This window comes from Peromyscus californicus, unplaced genomic scaffold (assembly GCF_007827085.1).
Source record: "Peromyscus californicus insignis strain IS unplaced genomic scaffold, ASM782708v3 Scaffold_7__1_contigs__length_154581171, whole genome shotgun sequence".
Taxonomy (NCBI): domain Eukaryota; kingdom Metazoa; phylum Chordata; class Mammalia; order Rodentia; family Cricetidae; genus Peromyscus; species Peromyscus californicus.
This window is the reverse complement of record NW_026294595.1, coordinates 1,945,221-1,965,981: the sequence shown is the minus strand read 5'-3', so window position 1 is coordinate 1,965,981 and position 20,761 is coordinate 1,945,221. Positions and strand designations below refer to the sequence as shown.

The 20,761-nt window shown below is 40.6% G+C and overlaps 2 protein-coding genes across 8 annotated transcripts in view; both read left to right on the top strand.

The window, feature by feature from the left end:
• Window positions 1-20,761, top strand: part of Rabgap1 (RAB GTPase activating protein 1) — a 129,969-nt gene that overhangs the window by 71,684 nt on the left and 37,524 nt on the right. The window contains exon 1 of one of the 7 annotated variants that reach the window (XM_052726616.1): window positions 6,332-6,439. The exons of the other annotated variants lie outside the window; for them this stretch is intronic. The gene's annotated coding sequence lies outside the window, so the exon portion shown is untranslated. Of the gene's footprint in view, window positions 1-6,331; window positions 6,440-20,761 lie in introns of those variants that run through there. 7 annotated transcript variants of the gene reach the window in all.
• Gpr21 (G protein-coupled receptor 21) lies at window positions 6,326-19,862 on the top strand. Its single transcript, XM_052726631.1, has 2 exons — window positions 6,326-6,439; window positions 6,824-19,862. The coding sequence occupies exon 2, from the start codon at window positions 7,179-7,181 to the stop codon at window positions 8,226-8,228; it is 1,050 nt and encodes a 349-aa protein (XP_052582591.1). The 5' UTR covers window positions 6,326-6,439; window positions 6,824-7,178; the 3' UTR covers window positions 8,229-19,862.

Below are 20,761 nucleotides of genomic sequence, written 5' to 3'. Positions count from 1 at the left end.
AATAATGTCATTACATATAATTAATACATGCTCATATACCTATAAAACAAAAGTATTGCAGTCAGAAAAATTTCCTTATAAAAGAACCATAGATGCTGGGTCTTCCTGTGTTGTTGTCTGGTTACATGGAAAAGTCATAAGCTACCGATCATGTTCCAAAAAAGTGTAGCACGTACAGTTGCACATAGTCCATAAAGCTTGGTAATAACAGGAGATGGTGTCCCTGGATTATATATTTATTACACTTTTATGGTTGTTTTATGGTTGGAGTATATTCTTTCTACTTAAAAAATCTTGAGTCTGGTGTCATTAGCTCACTCCTGTAATCCCAGCACTAAAGACTTTTAGGCAGGAGGAGCTCAAGTTCAGCCTTGGCTATAGAAACCCTATCTCAATCCCTACCTTGCATAAAAATAATAAAGCCTCAAAAAAAAAATGTTAAACATTACCAAAGCATTTTCTGCATGGAATCCAGAACATGCACTTGGGGTTTTTTGTTTGTTTCAATTTTTGGTGGTTTTGGTGGTTTTTTGTTTGTTTGTTTGTTTGTTTTCCTCTTTTGATTTTTTTGAGACCGGGTTTCTCTGTGTAGCTTTGGAGACTGTCCTGGAACTTGCTCTGTGGACCAGGCTGGCCTCGAACTCACAGAAATCCTCATGGCTCTGCCTCCCGAGTACTGAGATTAAAAGCGTGCACCACCACCGCCCAGCTAATTTTTTGGTTTTTGAGATAGGGTCTCAATATGTAGCCTTGGCTAGCCTGAAACTTGCTGCATGGGCCAGGCTGGCCCCACAGAGATCTACCTGCTTCTGCCTCCCAAGTTCTAAGAATAAACCACTACACCAGCACAAGCAATTGTAGATTCCTCTGGTCTTTCGTCCTGACCTCTAACACACTTGTTTTAACAGAAGGCCAGGAAGTGATTGCTTTGGCCTGCCTCACTGATTGTTGCCTCATTTTTATGTTTGAATCTGGTAACACAGAAGCTAGAGTTGAGCATGAAAGGGAAACAAGGCGTTTTCTGATTTGCAGCTTCCAGAACCTTCCTCAGTCCCTTCTGTCTTTGACTATATATTTTATGTCAGTGCCTCTTAGTGTTTCTTTTGATTTTTAGTATTCAAAATTTACAGCAAAACGTGTACAGTAAATGCGTTTTGTAGTGAGAGATTAATGGATCAGCAGCACATCCTGATGTTTCTCCTTTCCACCCCAGTGCTCCTTCTCAAACGTGTGTGTTCTTTTCTCTGCTGAGCTTTCATTTCAGTTGTAAGACTTGGCTGCGATTACAAGCTCATATCCAGACCCAAAGCTAGCAGCAGTTGTGTATCACCAGTATTTTCTCTCTTAGGTGCTTGTCCAGTGGAAGCTGTGAGACCCAGCCACATCTTACAGGTCTAGAATAGAATGCACCAGTGACAGTGTTATCACTGAGCAGACTTCTTTCCTTCTTAAAATATCTCTCTGGAATTTAACAGGCAAGGGCTGAAATTGCAAGAATGTAGCTCTGGGCACCCAGCACTGAAAGGCTGGCTGTTTAGCAGGAAGCACATGGAGTTAGGAAGCCTGAGCACTGGTTCAGTGCACCCACTCTTCCATTTATAAACTCAAATAAGGTTCTGTACCTTGAACCAGCCATTGTGGCATCAGATAAAAGCAGTTTCTGAATTTTTGGGTTCTGTATGCATAGATGTAACCTTCAGTGATAGAAAATCTTTTTGAAAATTTCCTTCAGTATCAATGATCTATAAACTGTTTTCTTATTTTTTCCCAAACAATAAAATACTAAGTATTTACATAGCATTTACATTGTATTATGCATTATAAGTAATTTACAAAGGATTGGTGTGTACAGAAATATTGGATTTTTGTTTCATTTTGGGTTTTTTTTATTTGTTTTGCAACAGAGCTTCTTTGTAAAATAGTCTTGGCTGTCCTGGAACTTACTCTGTAGACCAGTCTGGCCTCTGTAGCTAGAGTTTTCCTGCCTGGCCCACAGTCAGGACAAATCTCTCTCACCTGCCAGTCCCACAGCCACTCAGACCCAACCAAGTAAAACACAGAGACTTATATTGGTTACAAACTGTATGGCCGTGGCAGGCTTCTTGATAACTGTTCTTATATCTTAAATTAATCCATTTCTATAAATCTATACCTTGCCACATGGCTCGTGGCTTACCAGCATCTTCACATGTTGTTTCTCATCGTGGCGGCTGGCAGTGTCTCTCTGACTCAGCCTTCCACTTCCCAGCTTTATTCTCCTCCTTGTCCCGCCTATACTTCCTGCCTGGCCACCGGCCAATCAGTGATTTATTTATTGACCAATCAGCAACACACTTGACATACAGACCATCCCACAGCAGGCCTCAAAACTCACAGAGATCTGCCTGCCTCTGCTAACTGATGCTGAGAGTAAAGGCGTGTGCCATCACTGCACAGCTTACAGGAATTTTGTGTATGTTGTATAAAAATACTTCCTCTTCCCTCTGTGTTAAAGATTGAACCCAGGATCTTGGACATGGTAGACAAGCACTCTACCATAGTCCCCAGTTCCCCACTGCATCTTTTTCTATAGGGATTTGAGCATTTATGAATTTTAGATCCAATAGAGGTTCTGTGACCCATTTTCTTTGGACGCTGAGAATTTGCTGTAGTATGTTTGAGTCTTACTTCAAAATACAGGCCATGATTCTGCCATTTCAAAATGGATATTCCTGCTGTATAAGAAATCATAGGGACTGGAGAGAGATGGCTTAGCAGTTAGGAGTACTTATTTGCTCTTCTGGAGGACCTGGGTTTGGTTCCTAGCACTCACATGGCGACTCACAACTGTCTATAATTCCAGTTCCAGGGTATTAGATGCCCACATATAGTGTACATAAACTTAAACAAATACACACTCATATGCATAAAAATAAAAATGAATTAATTTCTCTTAATAGAAAGACATTATGTTGTGAGTTACCTTTAAAATTCTATTTTCTGAAAAGAAGAGAGCCATTGGTACTCTGGGGGCAGGGTGGTTATAAGAGAGAAGAGTGGGAGGGAATTTGAACCCAAGTATAATGATATACATGTTATGAAAACCATTATTTTGTACACTAAAAAGTACATAAATGAAATACGGGAGACACATACACACAAACTACCCTGTAGTACTGCTTCCATATAGCAGTTGCTATAGTAGGCCTCTTTAAATTACTTGTATAAATAAATACTCTGCATATCTTTGTGGAAATACTTCCATTCCATTTTCCCTCTGTGTAGTTTTGATGCCTGTCCCGGATCTTGCTCTGTAGACCAGGCTGGCCTTGAACTCACAGAGATCCTTCTGGCTCTGCCTCCTGGGTGCTGAGATTAAAGGCGTGTGCACCACCACTGCCCGGCTTTTTTTTTTTTTTTTTTTTTTTTTTTTAACCCATAGAAGTTTTATATTATTTAGTCTGGTATGGATTGAACATCCCTATCTAAAAGCTTGGAATCAGAACTGTTTCTGATTTGAGGTTTTCTATTTGGTTATGGTGATGGTGATGTTTCTGGTTGTCTTGATTTGGTTTGTGTAGACTATCAATTAAACCACTATGATATGAAAATATAAGTGCTCTGACACCTTAGGCTAGTGGAAGTTTTTCAGTGCTTGCTTCTAGGTCCTAGACTTTAAGAATAAGAATGCCTACCTTGTATTGTGGGTGTCCCAGCAGTTATCATTGCAGCTTTATTTGAAAGCTATTTAAACCTAAAAACAGAATTTCTGTTGTATTTGGCTTGTGTTGTTCATTCACTTAAAAGAAGAATTGTCTCTCTATACCAGTCCTAAGAAAAGTCGGCAGTTAACTATAAACAAATAAAATTTCATGAGAGTTTTAGAATTCAGTTGACATTAAAAGTTTCTTATCCAGCCAGGCAGTGGTGGTACACACCTTTAATCCCAGCACCCAGGAGGCAAAGGCAGGTTGGAGGCTAGCCTGGTCTACAGAGCAAGTTCTAGGACAGCCAAGGATACACAGAGAAACCCTGTCTAGAAAACCAAAACAAAAGGTTTCTCATCCAAGCCTTCTGAAGTCACCCTGGAGGTTGATAATTGGGCACAAGGGCATGCTGCAGTGCCGAGGAGGAGCACTCACTGTTAGAGGTGAGGCATGCTGGGTGACTTCCACGATAAGACTGAGATAAGGCCAGCAGCCAGCAAGGGTCAAATTCCAGAAAGTGATATTAGTGGTTTTGTGTAACCGGATAAAAAATTGAATCATTTTATTTCATATTTATTGTATAGCATTTTGTATTTCCACTGCTGGCCATACATACAAGGCAAGTGCTCTACTGTTTAACTGTGTTTCCAATCCCAACTGAAGCTATACATTTAGGCTTAAAAGGCAGTATAACTGGGCATGGTGGTGCAGAGGCAGGCTGATTTTCATGAGTTTGAGGGCAGCCTGGTTTATATAGTGAGACTCCGCCGCAAAAAAAGCAAATAATAAATACAATAAAATAAAGTAAAAAACAAGATGTAAGATGATTTCATGTGTCTGACAAAAGGCAGGTTGTCTTGTTTCAAATCCTAACTCCACTGTTTTCTAGCTGTTGTTGGGCAATTTAATATCCCTGGGCTAAAATGGGATGATAATAGAACCTTCTTGTATGATTGTTAGTATTAATAGGGTAAATAAGTGAAAGTACTCAGAATGATTCATAGTCATATTAAGTGTAAGCAGCTGCCTTGTTACTGTTATTAACTTGTTTATTTATCATTTTAGTTTTAGAATATTATTTTGGTTCAGTGAAGCATGGCAAAAGATAATTGTGGCTTATTGTGGTGGTAGCAAAGAAAGTCTCCCCTTATTGCTGGGGACATGTTTCAAGACCTCCAATGGTTGCTTAAAGCATTAGATAGTACCAGACTTGTAACTATTTTGTATTTTCCATACCTTCAATAAAGCGTAACTTACAAAGCAGGCATAGTAAGAGGTTCAAAATAATAGATAATAATAAAATAGCTGTAACAGTATATTGTGATAAGTTATATGGATGTGGGCTGTCTCAAACTGCAGGATTTTCCATTCAGTGCTTTCAGACTACAGCTGAGTCTAGATAATGGACTATAAAATTGCAGCTCAGAAGACTGCTCTACTGTGTAAGGGACACTCAGAGGCAGAGCCCTCAGCATACCATGTGCTGTTGGATGAGTGTGGAAAAGGACCCGGGAGAAGTAGGAAAAGGAATTAGTACCTCACATAATCTTGGCGTGACAGTGGTTTACTATAGAAAGACACTGCTGCTCTCTGCTGAGGCCTGTCACTGCTGTCAGTCTAGTGCTTCCGTGTGTTCTGATTCCCTTGCTTTCCTGTGGTAGATAGACACTGTTCACCGTTCACCCTTCACTGAGTTGTGATCATAGGCATCCTTTTGCTCACAATGAGAAAGCATGTAAGCAAGTAAGAATACAAGTTGGATCACATAGTGAGTGCTCTGTTCAGATGTGCAGATCTCGTGGGATTATTACAAATGCCATCATTTGTTTTCTTGTACTCTGCTGAGAGTGTGGGGCTTTATTCAGGCAGAATTATATCATTCACATGGCACCCAATTCCTAGTTGTTGAAAAGCACTTTTTATGACATCTGAAACAAAATGCTGTATGATTTCAGTTTGCATTGTATTCGATTGCACCCTAAGATTCAAAGACTTGTACCTGAATATCTGCAAGCTGCCTCAGGCTACCACTTGGGTGCAGAGCCTAACTAGACTGAGAGAGAGGCAAAACAGCAGCAACAGGGCACCCTTTCTTCCTACCAGCCAGTGCCCAATAAATGGTAAAAGGAAATTGAGGCTGAATAGTTCAGTCTTCTTGTGCAGCTGAGTTAGAATCCTTCCACTGCCGTGTACTGTTAACACACTTCCTGTCTTTGATACTGTTCTTTGTTCTTGGGAAATGGTACACGAAAATAGGACTTTCCCCTCACCCTCTGGTAGTGTGCTTCAGCTCAACTCCTGACTCCTCCCTCTCTCCCCATCCCCTCCTCCTTTTCCTCCCTCCCCACCCATCCATCCTTGTATTTTTCTTGCTGGCAGTCTGGATCCTACTCATTTACCTAAGAGGGGGATTCCAGACAGACAGGAGACAGCGTTCAAACGCTGCACTGCTGGAAACTCAAGTCAGTGCCCACAGTGCGGTCTGAAAACTCCAGAGATTCTCTCCGGCGATGAATTCTAATGAGTTGCCCAAGATGCTAGAGCATGTGTGAGCACAGCATTTACCTTCCCTTCCCTTCCCCCTTTCTTCCTCTTCCCAAGCCCCTTCTCCCCCTGCTTCCCTCCTGCTCCTCTATCCCTCCCTCTGTGCTGTAGTTCTGCCGCACAGGACCGAAGCACAATCCTGCAGTGCAAGGCTTTCTGTTTGGGATTTATTGTGGCTTTTGTTTGGATTTCAGCATGCAGAATTACAGGTAACACTCTGAAATTGAGCTAAGCATTTAAATTGTATTAAGATGTTTTCAGAAATATGATAGTACATTGGATTTAATGGAGAAATTTAATCTTCGTTAATTTTTATCAATGGTAATTGTAGCCAAATGTTTTCAGGATTGCTATAAGGAGATTCTCTCTCCCACAACAGGTTAAATAAAAGAGAATGAGGGTAGATGGATCTGTAATTGCTTTCTTTTTTATGTTGATCTCAGAAGTATGGTATAGCTACTCCTCTGGAGTAAGCGCCCTTTACGGAGGTGCTGCTGAGGGTAAAGGGGTGGGGGTGGCAGTCAGAGCTAGTAGTTCTTTGACTAGGACATGGAATGCAAAATGTAAAATGCTCTCTCCTTTTCTTCTGTCAGCTCTTCAGAGGAGACTCATTACAACTCCTGCTGAAGCTCCTAGCCTTCCTCCCTCTGCCTCTTCCCCCACCCTCACTTGGCCTGAAGACACTGTCCCCAGTCTGCCTTACTCCCTTGGTGATATGTGCATGGTGAACATGGCAATATGGCCAAGTCTGGGACTGGCCAGACAACTGCTGTTGGCTCTCCCTGTTCCAGGAAGAATCTAAAGGGAAATTGCACCGCAGCAGAGCAGGAACCTGGTGACTAGGGTTCCTGGCATTGTCACACACACCCATGCACAGTTGACTGCAGTGACAATAGCTGCTCCTGGGAACTGGGCAGCATGAAGTGAGAGCCAGTTCCTGAGCTCGAGATGAACTCCACCTTGGATGGTGATCAGAGCAGCCATCCTTTCTGTCTCCTTGCACTGGGCTACTTGGAAACTGTCAGTTTTTGTCTTTTGGAAGCCCTGATTGTTGTCTTTCTAACTGTATTGATTATTTCTGGCAACATCATTGTGATTTTTGTGTTTCACTGTGCACCTCTGTTGAACCATCACACTACAAGTTATTTTATCCAGACAATGGCATATGCTGACCTCTTGGTTGGGGTAACCTGCCTGGTCCCATCCTTGTCACTACTCCACTACCCTCTTCCTATGGAGGAGGCCATGACTTGCCAAGTATTTGGCTTTGTAGTGTCAGTTCTGAAGAGCGTCTCCATGGCTTCTCTGGCCTGTATCAGCATTGATAGATACATTGCCATCACTAAGCCTTTAACCTATAATACGCTGGTTACTCCCTGGAGACTACGCCTTTGTATTTTTCTGATTTGGCTATATTCCACCCTGGTCTTCCTGCCTTCCTTCTTCCACTGGGGCAAACCTGGATATCATGGAGATGTATTTCAGTGGTGTGCAGAGTCCTGGCATACCAATCCCTACTTCACATTGTTCATCGTGATGATGCTGTATGTCCCAGCTGCCCTCATTGTCTGCTTCACATATTTCAACATCTTCCGCATCTGCCAGCAGCACACAAAAGAAATCATCAAAAGGCAAGCCCGATTCAGCAGCCAGAATGGGGAGACTGGGGAAGCCCAGACCTGTCCTGATAAGCGCTATGCCATGGTCCTATTCAGAATCACCAGTGTGTTTTATGTCCTCTGGTTGCCATACATCATCTACTTCCTGCTGGAGAGTTCTACTGGCTGCAGCAGCCGCCTTGCATCTTTCCTGACTACCTGGCTTGCTATTAGTAACAGTTTCTGCAACTGTATCATTTATAGTCTCTCCAACAGTGTTTTCCAACAAGGATTAAAGGGCCTCTCAGGGGTTGTGTGTACTTCTTGTGCAAGTCACATTACAGCCAAGGACCCTTACACAGTTAGGAGCAAAGGACCTCTTAATGGATGTCATATCTGAGGGGGCTCATATATTTCAGTCACTTTGTTTCCAGAGAGAAAGGGTGGCTTTGATTTTTTTCCATTTCCCTTCTATCTAGTTCACTAGGGGATCTAGGACAAGATAATTTGACTCTGAGCAGCTGCAGACTATCCAGATACCTTCTCAGTTCTCAGAAGTTGTTTCCTAAATGAGATTTAAAATTAGAAGAATCAGGATCATGAAAAAAATCACTCTTGATGCAGTTTTTGAAATGTCATGGAAGTGACTACAGTTTCAGATTCAAAAGGAATAAAGCCATAGCTAACACCTCTCCCAGCTGGCGTGACTGAACCTGGGCGTGAAAAGCATCAGCACTTAAAAAAAAAATTACCATTTCTTTTCCCTTTTCTGGATTCTTCCAAGTATCTTGGAATTTATGTGCAGTTGTTATCTTTTAACGGGGATTTTAAAATAGACTGATGAACTAACAAGGATTTTCTTTGTCTGTGCCAAAATATAACTGCACTGCAAGTTTCAGCACTCGTTTAGGTAGTGAGATGTCTGGAGAGAAGTCTCCATGGGATGAATAATGTGAACACTGAACATTACTTTAGAGTTCTGAAATGAACCATGAAGCAGCCATGCAGTGAGGTCATGCAGTTTGTGAGAAACAGCGGCTTCGACGCCATGCTTGTGAGCATTGTGTGCACATGCACAGAAGTGACGTGACAGTGCTTTTCTCCGTGCCTCTGTGTTTGTGAATATTTACACTGAGCTGAGTTTCTTTTATAACTAAATATTTAATCTAAATAAATAATAGATGGATAGCTGTCCATTGTAATATGTAATTGATTTTAGTATTTTCTGTTCTTCTTATCCAGTCTTCCATAAGAACTGAATCAGCTCAGTGTTGAGTATACTGTCTGCCTTTTAAATAGAGTCAGCCAACATCACAGTCACCAATTCATTTTGGAAAACATTCTTTCAGGTCCTATCAAGGAATCCCCTTTGAAGGGGAGAAGGAGAATTCTGGTTGGGTCAAGTCACCTACCTGTGGTCCTCTTTTTGGAAAAAGTCCTTTGTCATATAGTTCTTGCCTCACTTGTCTGTTTTTCCAAAGCACTAGCAAAATGTATAGAATTTTATTGTTTAGAATTACTAGAATGCTTTGTGTTGGTGCATAGTATTACCTTTGTATTAAAAGTGACTGCCTTGAAAGCCAGAGAATTGTTTGTCTAAAGGGAGAGAGAGCTGTTAGCAACTGGGATCAGAGCCTCCTGCACTTTGTGCTAGTTTTCATTTAAATAGAAGATACTGCCCCCCCCACACACACACATTCTTGTATTGCTCCTAGAGCCTTGTGCAAACAAAGCAAGTACTTTTCAAGTACTTTTTCTTATATTCACAGCTGAATTTTTTTGTTCTGTTTTGCTTTTTTTTTTTTTTTTTTTTGGTTTTTCGAGACAGGGTTTCTCTGTGTAGCTTTGCGCCTTTCCTGGAACTTACTTGGTAGCCCAGGCTGGCCTCGAACTCACAGAGATCCACCTGGCTCTGCCTCCCGAGTGCTGGGATTAAAGGCGTGCGCCACCACCACCCAGCTCTGTTTTGCTTTTTAAGCCAGTGTCTCACTGTGTAGCCCTGGCTGTCCTAGAACTCACTATCTAGACCAGGCTGGCCTTGAACTCACAGAGATCCACCTGTTTCTGCTGGAGTTAAAGATTCACCATGGCCAGCCCCTAACCAGCTTTATGTTTTAGACACTGATTTTATTTTAGCCTCAAATTATCTCCTGCTTTAAACTTTTTAAGTGACAGAGAATTATAAAATTCCAAATTCTAAAGGCAGGTGGATCTCTGTGAGTTCAAGGTCAGCCTAATCTACATAGTGAGTTTCAGAACAGCCAGAGATATATAGTGAGATCCTGTCTTAAAAAAACAAAACAGATTGAGTACTTCCCCAAATCTTGCTTGTTCTTTATAGTTAGTATTAGCAAATGTAATTCAGCTGTTTCAGAATTTAGAGCTCACGTTGAAAATGCTAGGTTAGAAATAGCTTTATTGCTGGGTGGTAGTGATGCACGCCTTTAATCTCAGCACTCAGGAGGCAGAGGCAGGCAGATCTCTGAGTTTGAGGCCAGCCTGGTCGACATAGCAAGTTGCAGGACAGCCAGGGGTACTAAGAGAAACCCTGACTTGAAGGAAAAAAACAAAAACAAACTTGGTTGGATTTCTGTTTCAAGCAGAAAATGTTTTCTGCTGCATTCTGAAAATCAGTCTGTAATGTGCTTTTCTCTGCATCACACAGCTGGAAGGTTAGCTCTGTAGATGGGGTTGGGTGTGTTTCTTTCCTTGTGAAGTAGTCTCTTGTAGTTCTCCTCCCTCTGGCTCCCATGTGCTGAAATTTCACATGGGCCACCACACTAGCTTTGTTTTTCATACATGCTAGGAAGTTTAATCTTTTCAAATTTGTATTGTGCTTTTGAATTTTTAGTTCAGCAAGCATGGGAATCTTAAAGATGGGTTTTATTAAAATGTATTAAATCAGTAGTAAGAGCAAGATTTTCCTTTTAGAAGAAGTTAAGCCCTTTTCACTCTTTGGTTCTGGGACTCCATTTTGTAACAGTGGGAAAGAACATTGTTCTGGCAATGCCAACAAAGGAGAACATGGCTTTTTAAATAAGGTCTTTTTTTAACAGTTTGCTTAGTTTTGCAAATATCAAGTTCTGGGGTGGGTGGGTTGGTTGGTTGGTTGGTTGGTTGGTTGGTTGGTTGGTTGGTTTTTCAAGACAGGGTTTCTCTGTATAGTTTTGGTGCCTGTCCTGGATCTCACTCTGTAGACCAGGTTGGCTTTGAACTCACAGAGATCTGCCTCCCTCTGGCTCTGCCTCCCGAGTGCTGGGATTAAAGGCGTGCGCCACCACCTTCCGGCTAAGTCCTGACTTTATTAAAGGCATTTTTTTTTTCAAAGTAGATCTATATTTCTCTTTGAAGTACTGAGTAAAGAAGAATCTAGTAGTTGCAGTAACTGTAAGGAAAACAAGTAGACCCTTCACGATGCGGGAAATAGTGGATGTCTTCCCAGTTCATCTTGTCTGCATTGTGCTGTGTGAACCTGTGAGGCTTAAGTAATCAGTTCTGTTATTTTCAATTCATTGTCTGCACTGCCTGTTTATTTTTAATTTGCTGTGTGGTGGGGGTTAAGACTAGATGAAGGGGCATAGTTACACAGTCTTCAGGGGCTGGGAGAATTCTCTGCATAATAGATTTGAAGCATTTGTGTTGAATCTTTTTATTCTGGCACATTTAATGCAACATTTGATGACATTTTGTTTAAATACCAATCTGTCTAGTTCAAAGTGAGAAAAAAATATGTATTTTTAGACTCAAATACCTCGGATAGCTCATTTAACTCTGTGGTATGTGACTAGTATCAGAATAAATATATACTTTTAGAGATAGTGTTGAAGTTACTTCATAATAAAGTTTAAAGTAAGATCATACTCATTGTTTAACTTGTAAATGAATTATGTGTTAGCAGTTATTTCAGTGAGGAAGTTTTGGTCTTCTTAGAATTGGGGAAATAGTTGCATGTGAGCCAGTGCCACCTTAGAAAGAGCCCTGGACAGCCGACTTCTTCACAGGCCTGCTGCTGCTGCTGCTGCTGCTGCTTCTGAACCCCCTTTTGGACAGATTTCCTTTAGCAGTATTGAGGGATACATTCTTTTTAGCTATTTTACAATGGCTTTTCCTTTGTACTGAAATAGTTTACTTAGTATTTTTAGGATTGGAGAAACTTTATCTTTCATACTGTGAATGAGCTGTCCATCTCCTTGAATGTGAAATGGCAGGTTTACCAGCCCAGACGGTAGAATGATTTGGGGAGGATTTTCTCAGCTTTTCAAAGGTTCCTTTGAAAAAAATGTGCACAATGACTTTGTAGGAAATTCTTAATTTCATTGACCATGTGCTTCTGTATTAAAAAGATTTGTGAAATAAGTTATTGGCAAACCAGAGTTTATTGGTAGATGAGCAGTTTGGGAGACATTTAAAGATGGGGGAATTGTGGCATTGTTATGTTATGGTTTTACATAATTTCTCTGTTTCAAGTTGAAGAAAAAACAAATGTAAATATATTAAACTGTACATGTTGATACTACTTGTAGACTCTAGAAGTGAGGTAGTTATTTTTCTTTTGGGGGGTGGGGTTCGAGACAGCATTTCTCTGTGTAGCCCTGACTGTCTTTATATACCAGGCTGGCCTCAAATTCAGAAGTCTACCTGCCTCTGCCTTCCAAGTACTGGTATCAAAAATGTGCATCACCACCACCGCCTGGCTGAGGTAGCTATTTCTTATGAATATAAATGGGTCACTGGGAATTCTTTCAAATTTGGTGATAAATGGACATCTGACACAGTAACAGTAAACTTTGAAATGAGAGTGTGGAGACCTGGTGAGCTGGTTAGTAAAGCAGGGAGGGTAAAGGTGCTAGATAGAAGTCCTTTCATACCTTCGTAGGACTGAATCAGATAACCTGAAGTAAAAGTGATGCCTCTTGTTCATGTCTGCCATAGCTTCATATATAAGCTATATGTTTTGGTGTGCTTCCAAACCTTCACTCAGTCAATCATGGAGGCTCACTGCGAGAGCAGTACTCTGTGCTATTTAGCAATCCCAGACCTGAAGACCACATGAGCACTTGTTTGCTTCATCTTATTCCTGAGAACTTAGTGAAGACAAGGGGCAGCACCCCTGATAGCTGCACCCCAGATCTAACACAGAACCTGCTCCAGAACAGAAGGCTTAGTAAAAAACAGGATGAATGAATGACTTTTATTAGTCACCTGCCTTAGTCCCTTCTGTCCTAACATTCTATATGATCTGGGCTACTCTAGACTCTTTAAGAATGATACTACTATTTCCTCTTTTCTTTCTCCTTCCTTCCTTCCTTCCTTCCTTCCTTCCTTCCTTCCTTCCTTCCTTCCTTCCTTCCTTCCTTCCTTCCATGAAAAGACTAGTGTGGGAATATGTTCTCAGTAACTGCTCCCGAGGCTACCTTGTGCCTGGCAATGTTGCCAAACTGCAGTTTCTCACAGCATAGATGAAATAAATGCACATAGTCAGAACACACCTTGGCTCTAGAGCCAAATGAAAGAAGCTGTAAAAATCAGCTATGGGAGAGACTGGAGATGTTGGAACCTCTGTCTGGCTATATGGTTTTACTCTATAACTCCTTGTCAGTTTTCTAGTTCTGTCTTCTTTTTCCTGACACTGGTGGTTGTATATCTAGAAGGGGGCATTTCCAGTGAAGTGTCATCTCTGTCTTATAGAACATTTCTAGTCTTGAGACATTTCACATGGAAAATTCTGTAATTAGGTTTTCCAAGGAGCCTCAAAGAGTGAACTTCACCCACAAGGAATTTACCAAGGCATCCTTATGAGACACACAGCCTGTCTTTTATTTAGGTAAGTTCACATAAGGGTAGTTCATTATTACAATAGGAAGTAATTGTAGTCTTTTCCTGGGAGCGCATCATGACCTACACCATGTACAGATGGTTGCTTGATGGGAATTGAAGCTCATAATGCCTTTCTGTGATGTGAGGGGTCACCTCTGCAGCCAGTGCTGACCTGCCTGTGCGGCTTCAAACCCCATGTTGGTTGCATCTAGCTCTCTTGTCATTTGTCTTTTCGTCAGATCCTTGGAAGTCTTAACAGCCTTGGAAACGGGTTTTCTAAGGTGATTTTAGGTCACTGATTTACACGTTGTTGTATTACAGCTTTCTGTTTTGTGACACCCCAAAGAGCAGCGAGTTTCATTCAGCTTGTTTGTGGTTCATCTTGTCCTAGTCTTCACACACTGCCTACATGGAAAGCAAGGTATACGGAACCTCTTAGGGAATTTACAGTATCCTTTGGCCACTAGTGTTACCATGTGCAACAAAGAAAAAAGGAGGCAGTAATGTAGGAAAGAACCTTGGAAATATTTGTCCTTATTTTGACATTTTACATGGGGCCCAAGCCAACTTCTCCATGTATTGATAAGAACTCAGACAGCTGCTCCTAGTTTGCGGCCCTCTTCTAGTACACTTGCTTTTGCAAAGAGTTGGAATCTAGCTTGACTGGGCCAGCACCTGAACATGCGCAGGTGCATGTGTGCTTAAATCTAGGCATAAGGAGTAGAAGCAACAATGTACATGTAAACCTGAGGTTATTTGGTTTTAGGAGAATTTCATGAGCACCTTATTCAATCTGTCCAACACTATGAGGTTGTATAAGCGAGTGTTTGTTTTGGTTTTTGATTTTTTTGAGACAGGGTTTCTCTGTGTAGCCCTGGCTGTCCTGGAACTCACTTTGTAGACCAGGCTGGCCTCAAAATCAGAGATCCACCTGCCTCTGCCTCCCGAGTGCTAGGATTAAAGTTGTGCATCACCAGCGCCCGGCTTTTCACAAGAGCGCCTCATCAATCCACCATTGGCAATTTAAATACTCGCAGCTTCTAAGTGCAAGATCTCAGTTATACCCCAGGCCCTTCTGATAGCAGTGCCCTCATTTACTTCTCAGAGGAACCTATCAGGTATTTGTTTTTAATTTCCTTCTTTTATTGGTCAGGAATGTTTACTCTTAGACAAGAACTTAAAAGTCACACACAGGGTAAGTGAGAGAACTTTACTCACTGGGCCATCTTGCTTGCCTTCAGTATGCTTTTTGAGAATGGGTTGTCCTATATTGCCCAGACTACCCTTGAAACCCTGCCTCAGTCATCTGAGTCACGGGGGCTGTAAGTGAGAAGCAGTTCCTGACTGCTTCTCTTTTTCTATTACAACAGTCAGAGAAAGCTGCTTAGAAAGTAACCAGAGCCCAGAACAAACAGAGATCAAAGGAAACAGAAGGGTGTGGGTTTCCAAAGGAAAAAAGGAACATTTTAGAGCTTGTAATTTAATGGATTAGGTTGTATAAAAAACCATAACTTGAGGACTGTAGGACTTGACCTCAGATTTGTTATTATGTACTGTATGTTAATTGTGTATTTGTGTGCATTTGTGGGGTGGTGGTGGGTACAGTGGTCAAAGAACAGCCTGGAGGAGTGAGTTCTCCTCTCTTACTATGTGAGCCCCAAGAATTGAACTGGCATCAAACTTGGCAGCAACTTTCTCATAGAACCCAAGTTTTTTTTGGTTATTTTGTTGTTGGTGATGGTTGGTTGGTTGGTTGGTTGGTTTTGAAATGGGGTCTCACCTAATAACTCTTTTTTAACTGCTTAGCTTACCTGAAACTCACTACATAGACCATGCTAGCCTAGAACTCACAGAGATCCACCTGCCTCTGACTCCTGAGCACTGGAGTTTAAAGGTCTACAACACCATAATACCTGGCCCAGGATTTTGTTCTTAACGTGATGCTCTATAAAATATTTACATCCAACAATAGCAATCATGCTAAGCTGTTAACCTTACTAGGAGAGTATTTATTTGATATACAGTTTACTTGGTGGTAGAAATGAAATTGAAAGAAGTGTTTAGAAGTCTTTATAGTTACCAAAAACATTTGTTTAGAATGTGACTCAGCACATAGTGTTGTGCCTTCTAATTTAACTCAAAACTTGCCACCCTTTCCATCACCCACTGCTTTACTCGGAATGATTCTCTGCCTATTCATTTTTGTCAGTATAGTTTTTAATGTCTGGTCATTGGGCTCTCCAGAAGTATTGCTATGCAGGAGAATCAATAATAGCCAAGCAGGAAAAGGTTGACCATGCTGTTTGCGTTTGTGCCTTATCTATACATGATTTGGGGCAGTTTTACCAAACATTGGCCACTTTTCCTGTGGGAAACTTGATCCCTAAAAGGAAATGGACATAGCTAAAGGGCTACATGTCACATGGGACTTAGATTTATTTTTAGAATGGCATTATAATGCCATATTTGGTTTGAAACAATGTAACAGCGGTCCATTATTTTATTAAGTACAGAGTCATCTTTTCTGAAGTTGGCCACTTTCCTCTTACATTATCTACCACAGATAGAACCATAGTGTCAGTGTGGTGCTTACGTATTCATGCAGTTGATCCATCCATAAAGATCAGAAGTGCTTGTTGGTAGATATTTCTATAACAGGCTTGCTGAGTTTAGTTTCTATAGTTAAGACGCTGGTCAGAGTACATGGTTGTTTTTTTGTTTTCATTTTTGGGGAGGGTTGTTTGCTTTATTGGATGTTGGGGACATGAGTGAAGAGACATTTGAAGTTACTCTAATTGTTTGTCCTGAAATGGGTCTCTGCCCCAAGGACTGGTTTAAAACAAAATAAATCTAGCCGGCACAAGTATTTTTTTCTTGAGCTCTACAGTGTTTGGGTCAGTATGATTCATAGGCTAAAAGAAAAAAAAATTGTATTCTATCATTTATATTTTAAGTGTCAGTTTTTCTGTCTTATTTATCTTCTTTGTAAATTCATTTGATTACAATGAAGTATGATATTGATGACATACAATAGGTTGTTTTGAATTGCTTACTGTTTGGTCACAGATCTGCTCCTCCCCAGACCAGGCACTAAGTCCCAAACAGGAAACCTTGCCAAATACATATTTTTCTGTCTTGGCTTCTCCCTCAAGATTGGAAGTAGGCGAGCAACATCAATTTCATATCTAGTGGGAAGGGTTACTACTGATGTACCAGGCCTATGTCTCCCACTTTCTTCCACACAGTGTGTCTTTCCTTTTTATAAACCCAGGGAGGCAAATAGATTAAGTTTTATAAACAGATACGTTTTATAAGTAAGGACCTCAAAGTTTAGCTTAGGTAAGTAGCCTGCCCAAGGTTACGAAAGTTAAGAAAAGAGAGGCAGTGCACAGACAGAACTGCCCAAGACAGGGTTTAAGTCCTGCCCATTGTGCATTCTATCTCCTCCGCACTTTGTCAAAAGCCCAAATCCAGAGGCCACACAATTGTGACCAGGTTCTGAAGTACCTCAGTCACCCCTGTGTTCTAGGATAATGGAAATGGATTTCCAGGCTGCTCTGTGTTTTCTGTGATGGAGCTTTGGAAGGGAAACTTTGAAACATTAACTACTGAGTGTCTGTATAGTATTTTATGTTTTTAAATCTGTATAGCTCAATTTCCTGTCTCTCTTTGGTTCAGCTTTTAAATTCTGCTGTTAACTTTAAATTGTTGACAAAGTTATTGTCATCATGGGTACCTCCAACACCTCTCTGGGAGCAGTTCTCCAAAATATGTGTGAAAAGCAATCTCTATCGACAAATTGATTTCTACTATCCATCAAGTTTGATTTCTACCAAAATCCCCTCTATTTGTTGGTGTGGAAGAATAACACTGTAGGACAGAAATCCCATGGTTCCTAGTTGAAACGCAAATCATGACTTGAAGGACAGTGATGCCAGCCATGAAGGAACCAGTAAGTGTTCATTGGCATGGCTACATAAGATGTATGTTGAATATTGAACGCTCAAGGCATCGATAGAGGTGTTTGTTTTGTTTTTTAGTTTTTTATTGTTAGTAAATGAGCCCATTAGTTGCATTTATTTCTAGGATTCATGTTTTGATGACAAAAAGATAATGGACACTGGGTCACTTTCCATGGAGTGGAAATGCTTATAATTCTTAGAAGACAGTTTTTTACAAAGACAGTAATGTGGTAGCTAGTATCCTCAACACCATGAAATGTAAAGGCCCTCCCTATAACAGGTGCTATGTTTTGCCCTTTCCCTCCTTACCTTCCTTTCTTCCCTTCCTCCCTTCCCTCCCTCCCTTCATCCCTCTCAACAGTCTCAAAGCATACTGGAGGTATAACTTAGTGAGATGGTTCTGTGAGGACTAGGATAATTATGGCCTAAATACATTTCAGTAATTATGATTACTGAAACTAAAGATGTATATTTAAGCCAAGCAGTGGTAGCACACACCTTTAATCCCAGCACTGGGAGGCAGAGGCATGCGGATCTCTGAGTTTGAGGTCAGCCTGGTCTACAGAGTGAGTTCCAGGACAGCCAGGCTACACAGAGAAACCCTGTCTCAAAAAACAAAAACAATCAATCAAAAGCTGTAGCTGATTTTTTAAAAGGAGCTGCAGACTGAAGGGATAGCTTAGCAGGTACCAGCATTTGATACACATGCCTGATGATCTGAGTTAGATCCTCAAAGTCTGCTTTTAGAGCTGAGGCAATCGTCTATAATCTTCGAGCTCCTGTGGTGATGTGGGTCATAGAGACAGGAGAGTCAACACAGCTCTCAGAGCAGCTAGGTTGGAGTTCACAGTGGTGGCAGAAATAGGGGACTCTGACTCAACAATGTAGAAAGCAAGAACTGACTCTCGGAAGTTGTCTTCTGAGTTCCACATTCATGCCGTGCCACATCTTATCTATACAAGTACACACACACAACAAGGATACACAACCAGTAAAATATGCTTTATTCATGAAAATACATTTTAAAGACAGGACATGGGCAAGGTATGCTAGCACACCCAGGAGGCTGAGGCCAGCCTGAACTATATAGTAAGACCCTGTCTAATGAGTAAATAATGTATTCGAGAGGGGTGCTTTTCTGTTTCATTAAGTGTTACATACACTTTTACAGCATTTATAACGTTTGGAGTTATTCCTGAGAACTTTTTATTTGGGCAACAAACCACTTGGGAAATATAATCTTCTCTGCTCCTTATTTCACATGGCAGCCTTCCATGACATTTCTTTTGTTTGGGTATTTTCTTTTTCTTCCTGCCATTCTTAGCTTTCTATTTTCCAACTTGAGTTTACAAAGAGTATGTATTCAAAGGACTTCCTTCAGTTCCCAGTACCTTATTAATCCTGAGAAGTTACTTAGTCATCCAATTCTCATAGTAAGCTATAAAAATAGACATCCAGAAAGATTAGAGTGTGGGACGACTATGATTTGAACTAATACACAATTTTGACCTGAGGACAAGAAAATACCATGTGTTATAATTTCCCTAAATTTTAATCCACATAGGGTTTTTAAGGAGCTTTAAAATGTAAGGAGCTTAGATCCCACCCCCATATCAAGCCTGGTGGGAGCTAAGGGAGAAGTCACTAGAAATGAATCACACCTGGCTTCTAGATCTTGGTTACTAGTGACATCCTTAATGAAAGGAACAAGAACTATGTGGTGGTTTTAAGGGATACTGGTCAAGCATTTTGTATAATGTCCTTCAAGAAGTTGTCTGGTGTTTTTCTTGTAAAGCTATGAATTTGAAGCGGGAAGATATAAGGTAAAGGCCATTCTTATAACATGAAAAGTGCCTACTAGCAGAATGATTTACCACTGTTAGTACTGATCTTGCTTGTCTACCCCCACCTCCCATTCTACTCTCACTTCCTTGATGACATAGTATGTACATAAGTTATTTGAAATTCTACCTGGGCGACTTATCTCTTTACCCCATTTATTTATTAAATCCATCATTTATTTTTGTATGTACAGACTCATGGATATTTCTCTCATACTCAAGGCTATAACTCAGTGTTACTGTATATGTTAGTTGCTTAAATTATTTGGCTTAAGTCACTAGGAATGTTTTTCATTGGCTGTCAATATCCCTCTGACATACTTCCATCAGTACAGACATTCTGTTGTTGGTAGTGTTACTGGTATCGGTTGGCTTGGTTTGTGGTAGCAATAAAATTAAGAAGCGTTTATGGAATTTTTTTTTGTCTGTTTCTTTTTTTAAATTTTCTGGCAATAAAAATATTCCAGGGTTGTCTCCTGTGTTTTTCGCCTCAATCTTAGAGTCACTCCTTTCTCCAAGTAGCTCTTACTCCTTTCCTTAGCAAATGGTATTAAACTTGTAGATGCAGGGTGTGCTGTGTGATTTACCAAAGTAATTGTATGATGTGTAGGCTTGTCATTATTTGTAAGAGGTCCAGTTGTTGCATTACCTCACCAATGCTTGGTGCTTTCATTTTAGCCAGCCTAATGTGTCAGTGTGTGTGCATGAAATTTCTGAGCTACTTATATTGTCTTATTTTGTTGCTTAAAATATAAGAGACAAATATAACTATTTACAATGTTTCATTTAAACTGTTACTGCATTTGAATATACAGAAACATATAGATTTCTTGAGAATTGACTTTTGTAAATTGCAGCAAATACTGTTAACATTCATTACTATGTGAAAGATACATATTCAAAAGGAAGTTCAAGTTATAGCAGACTCTGACAGTGTTTGGGGCACTGAGCATGTATAAACTTACTTGGCAGCAGCAAGTAGGTGTATTTAAAATCAGTACCCAAATCTTCTCTCTGGTTACATTGTCAAGGACAAGGATTTGTTTTTAGAATTTTGTGAGATTTTTAATATTATTCTGACAAGAACTTATTAAACTCATCATTATTAGAATTCAGGAGAGGGACATATGGTTTGGCCTATGACAAATCAAATGAATTCATTCCAAGTTTCTCAGCATATTTTGTAAGATCAAATATTTTAAGGCAGTGGTTCCCATAGGACTCCAGTTTGTTACCGTTGTGCAGGCTTCAGAAATTCATCCTGTGATTTTTCATTGTCTGGTCCCATGGTCAGTGGGAAGGGCAGTGGATAC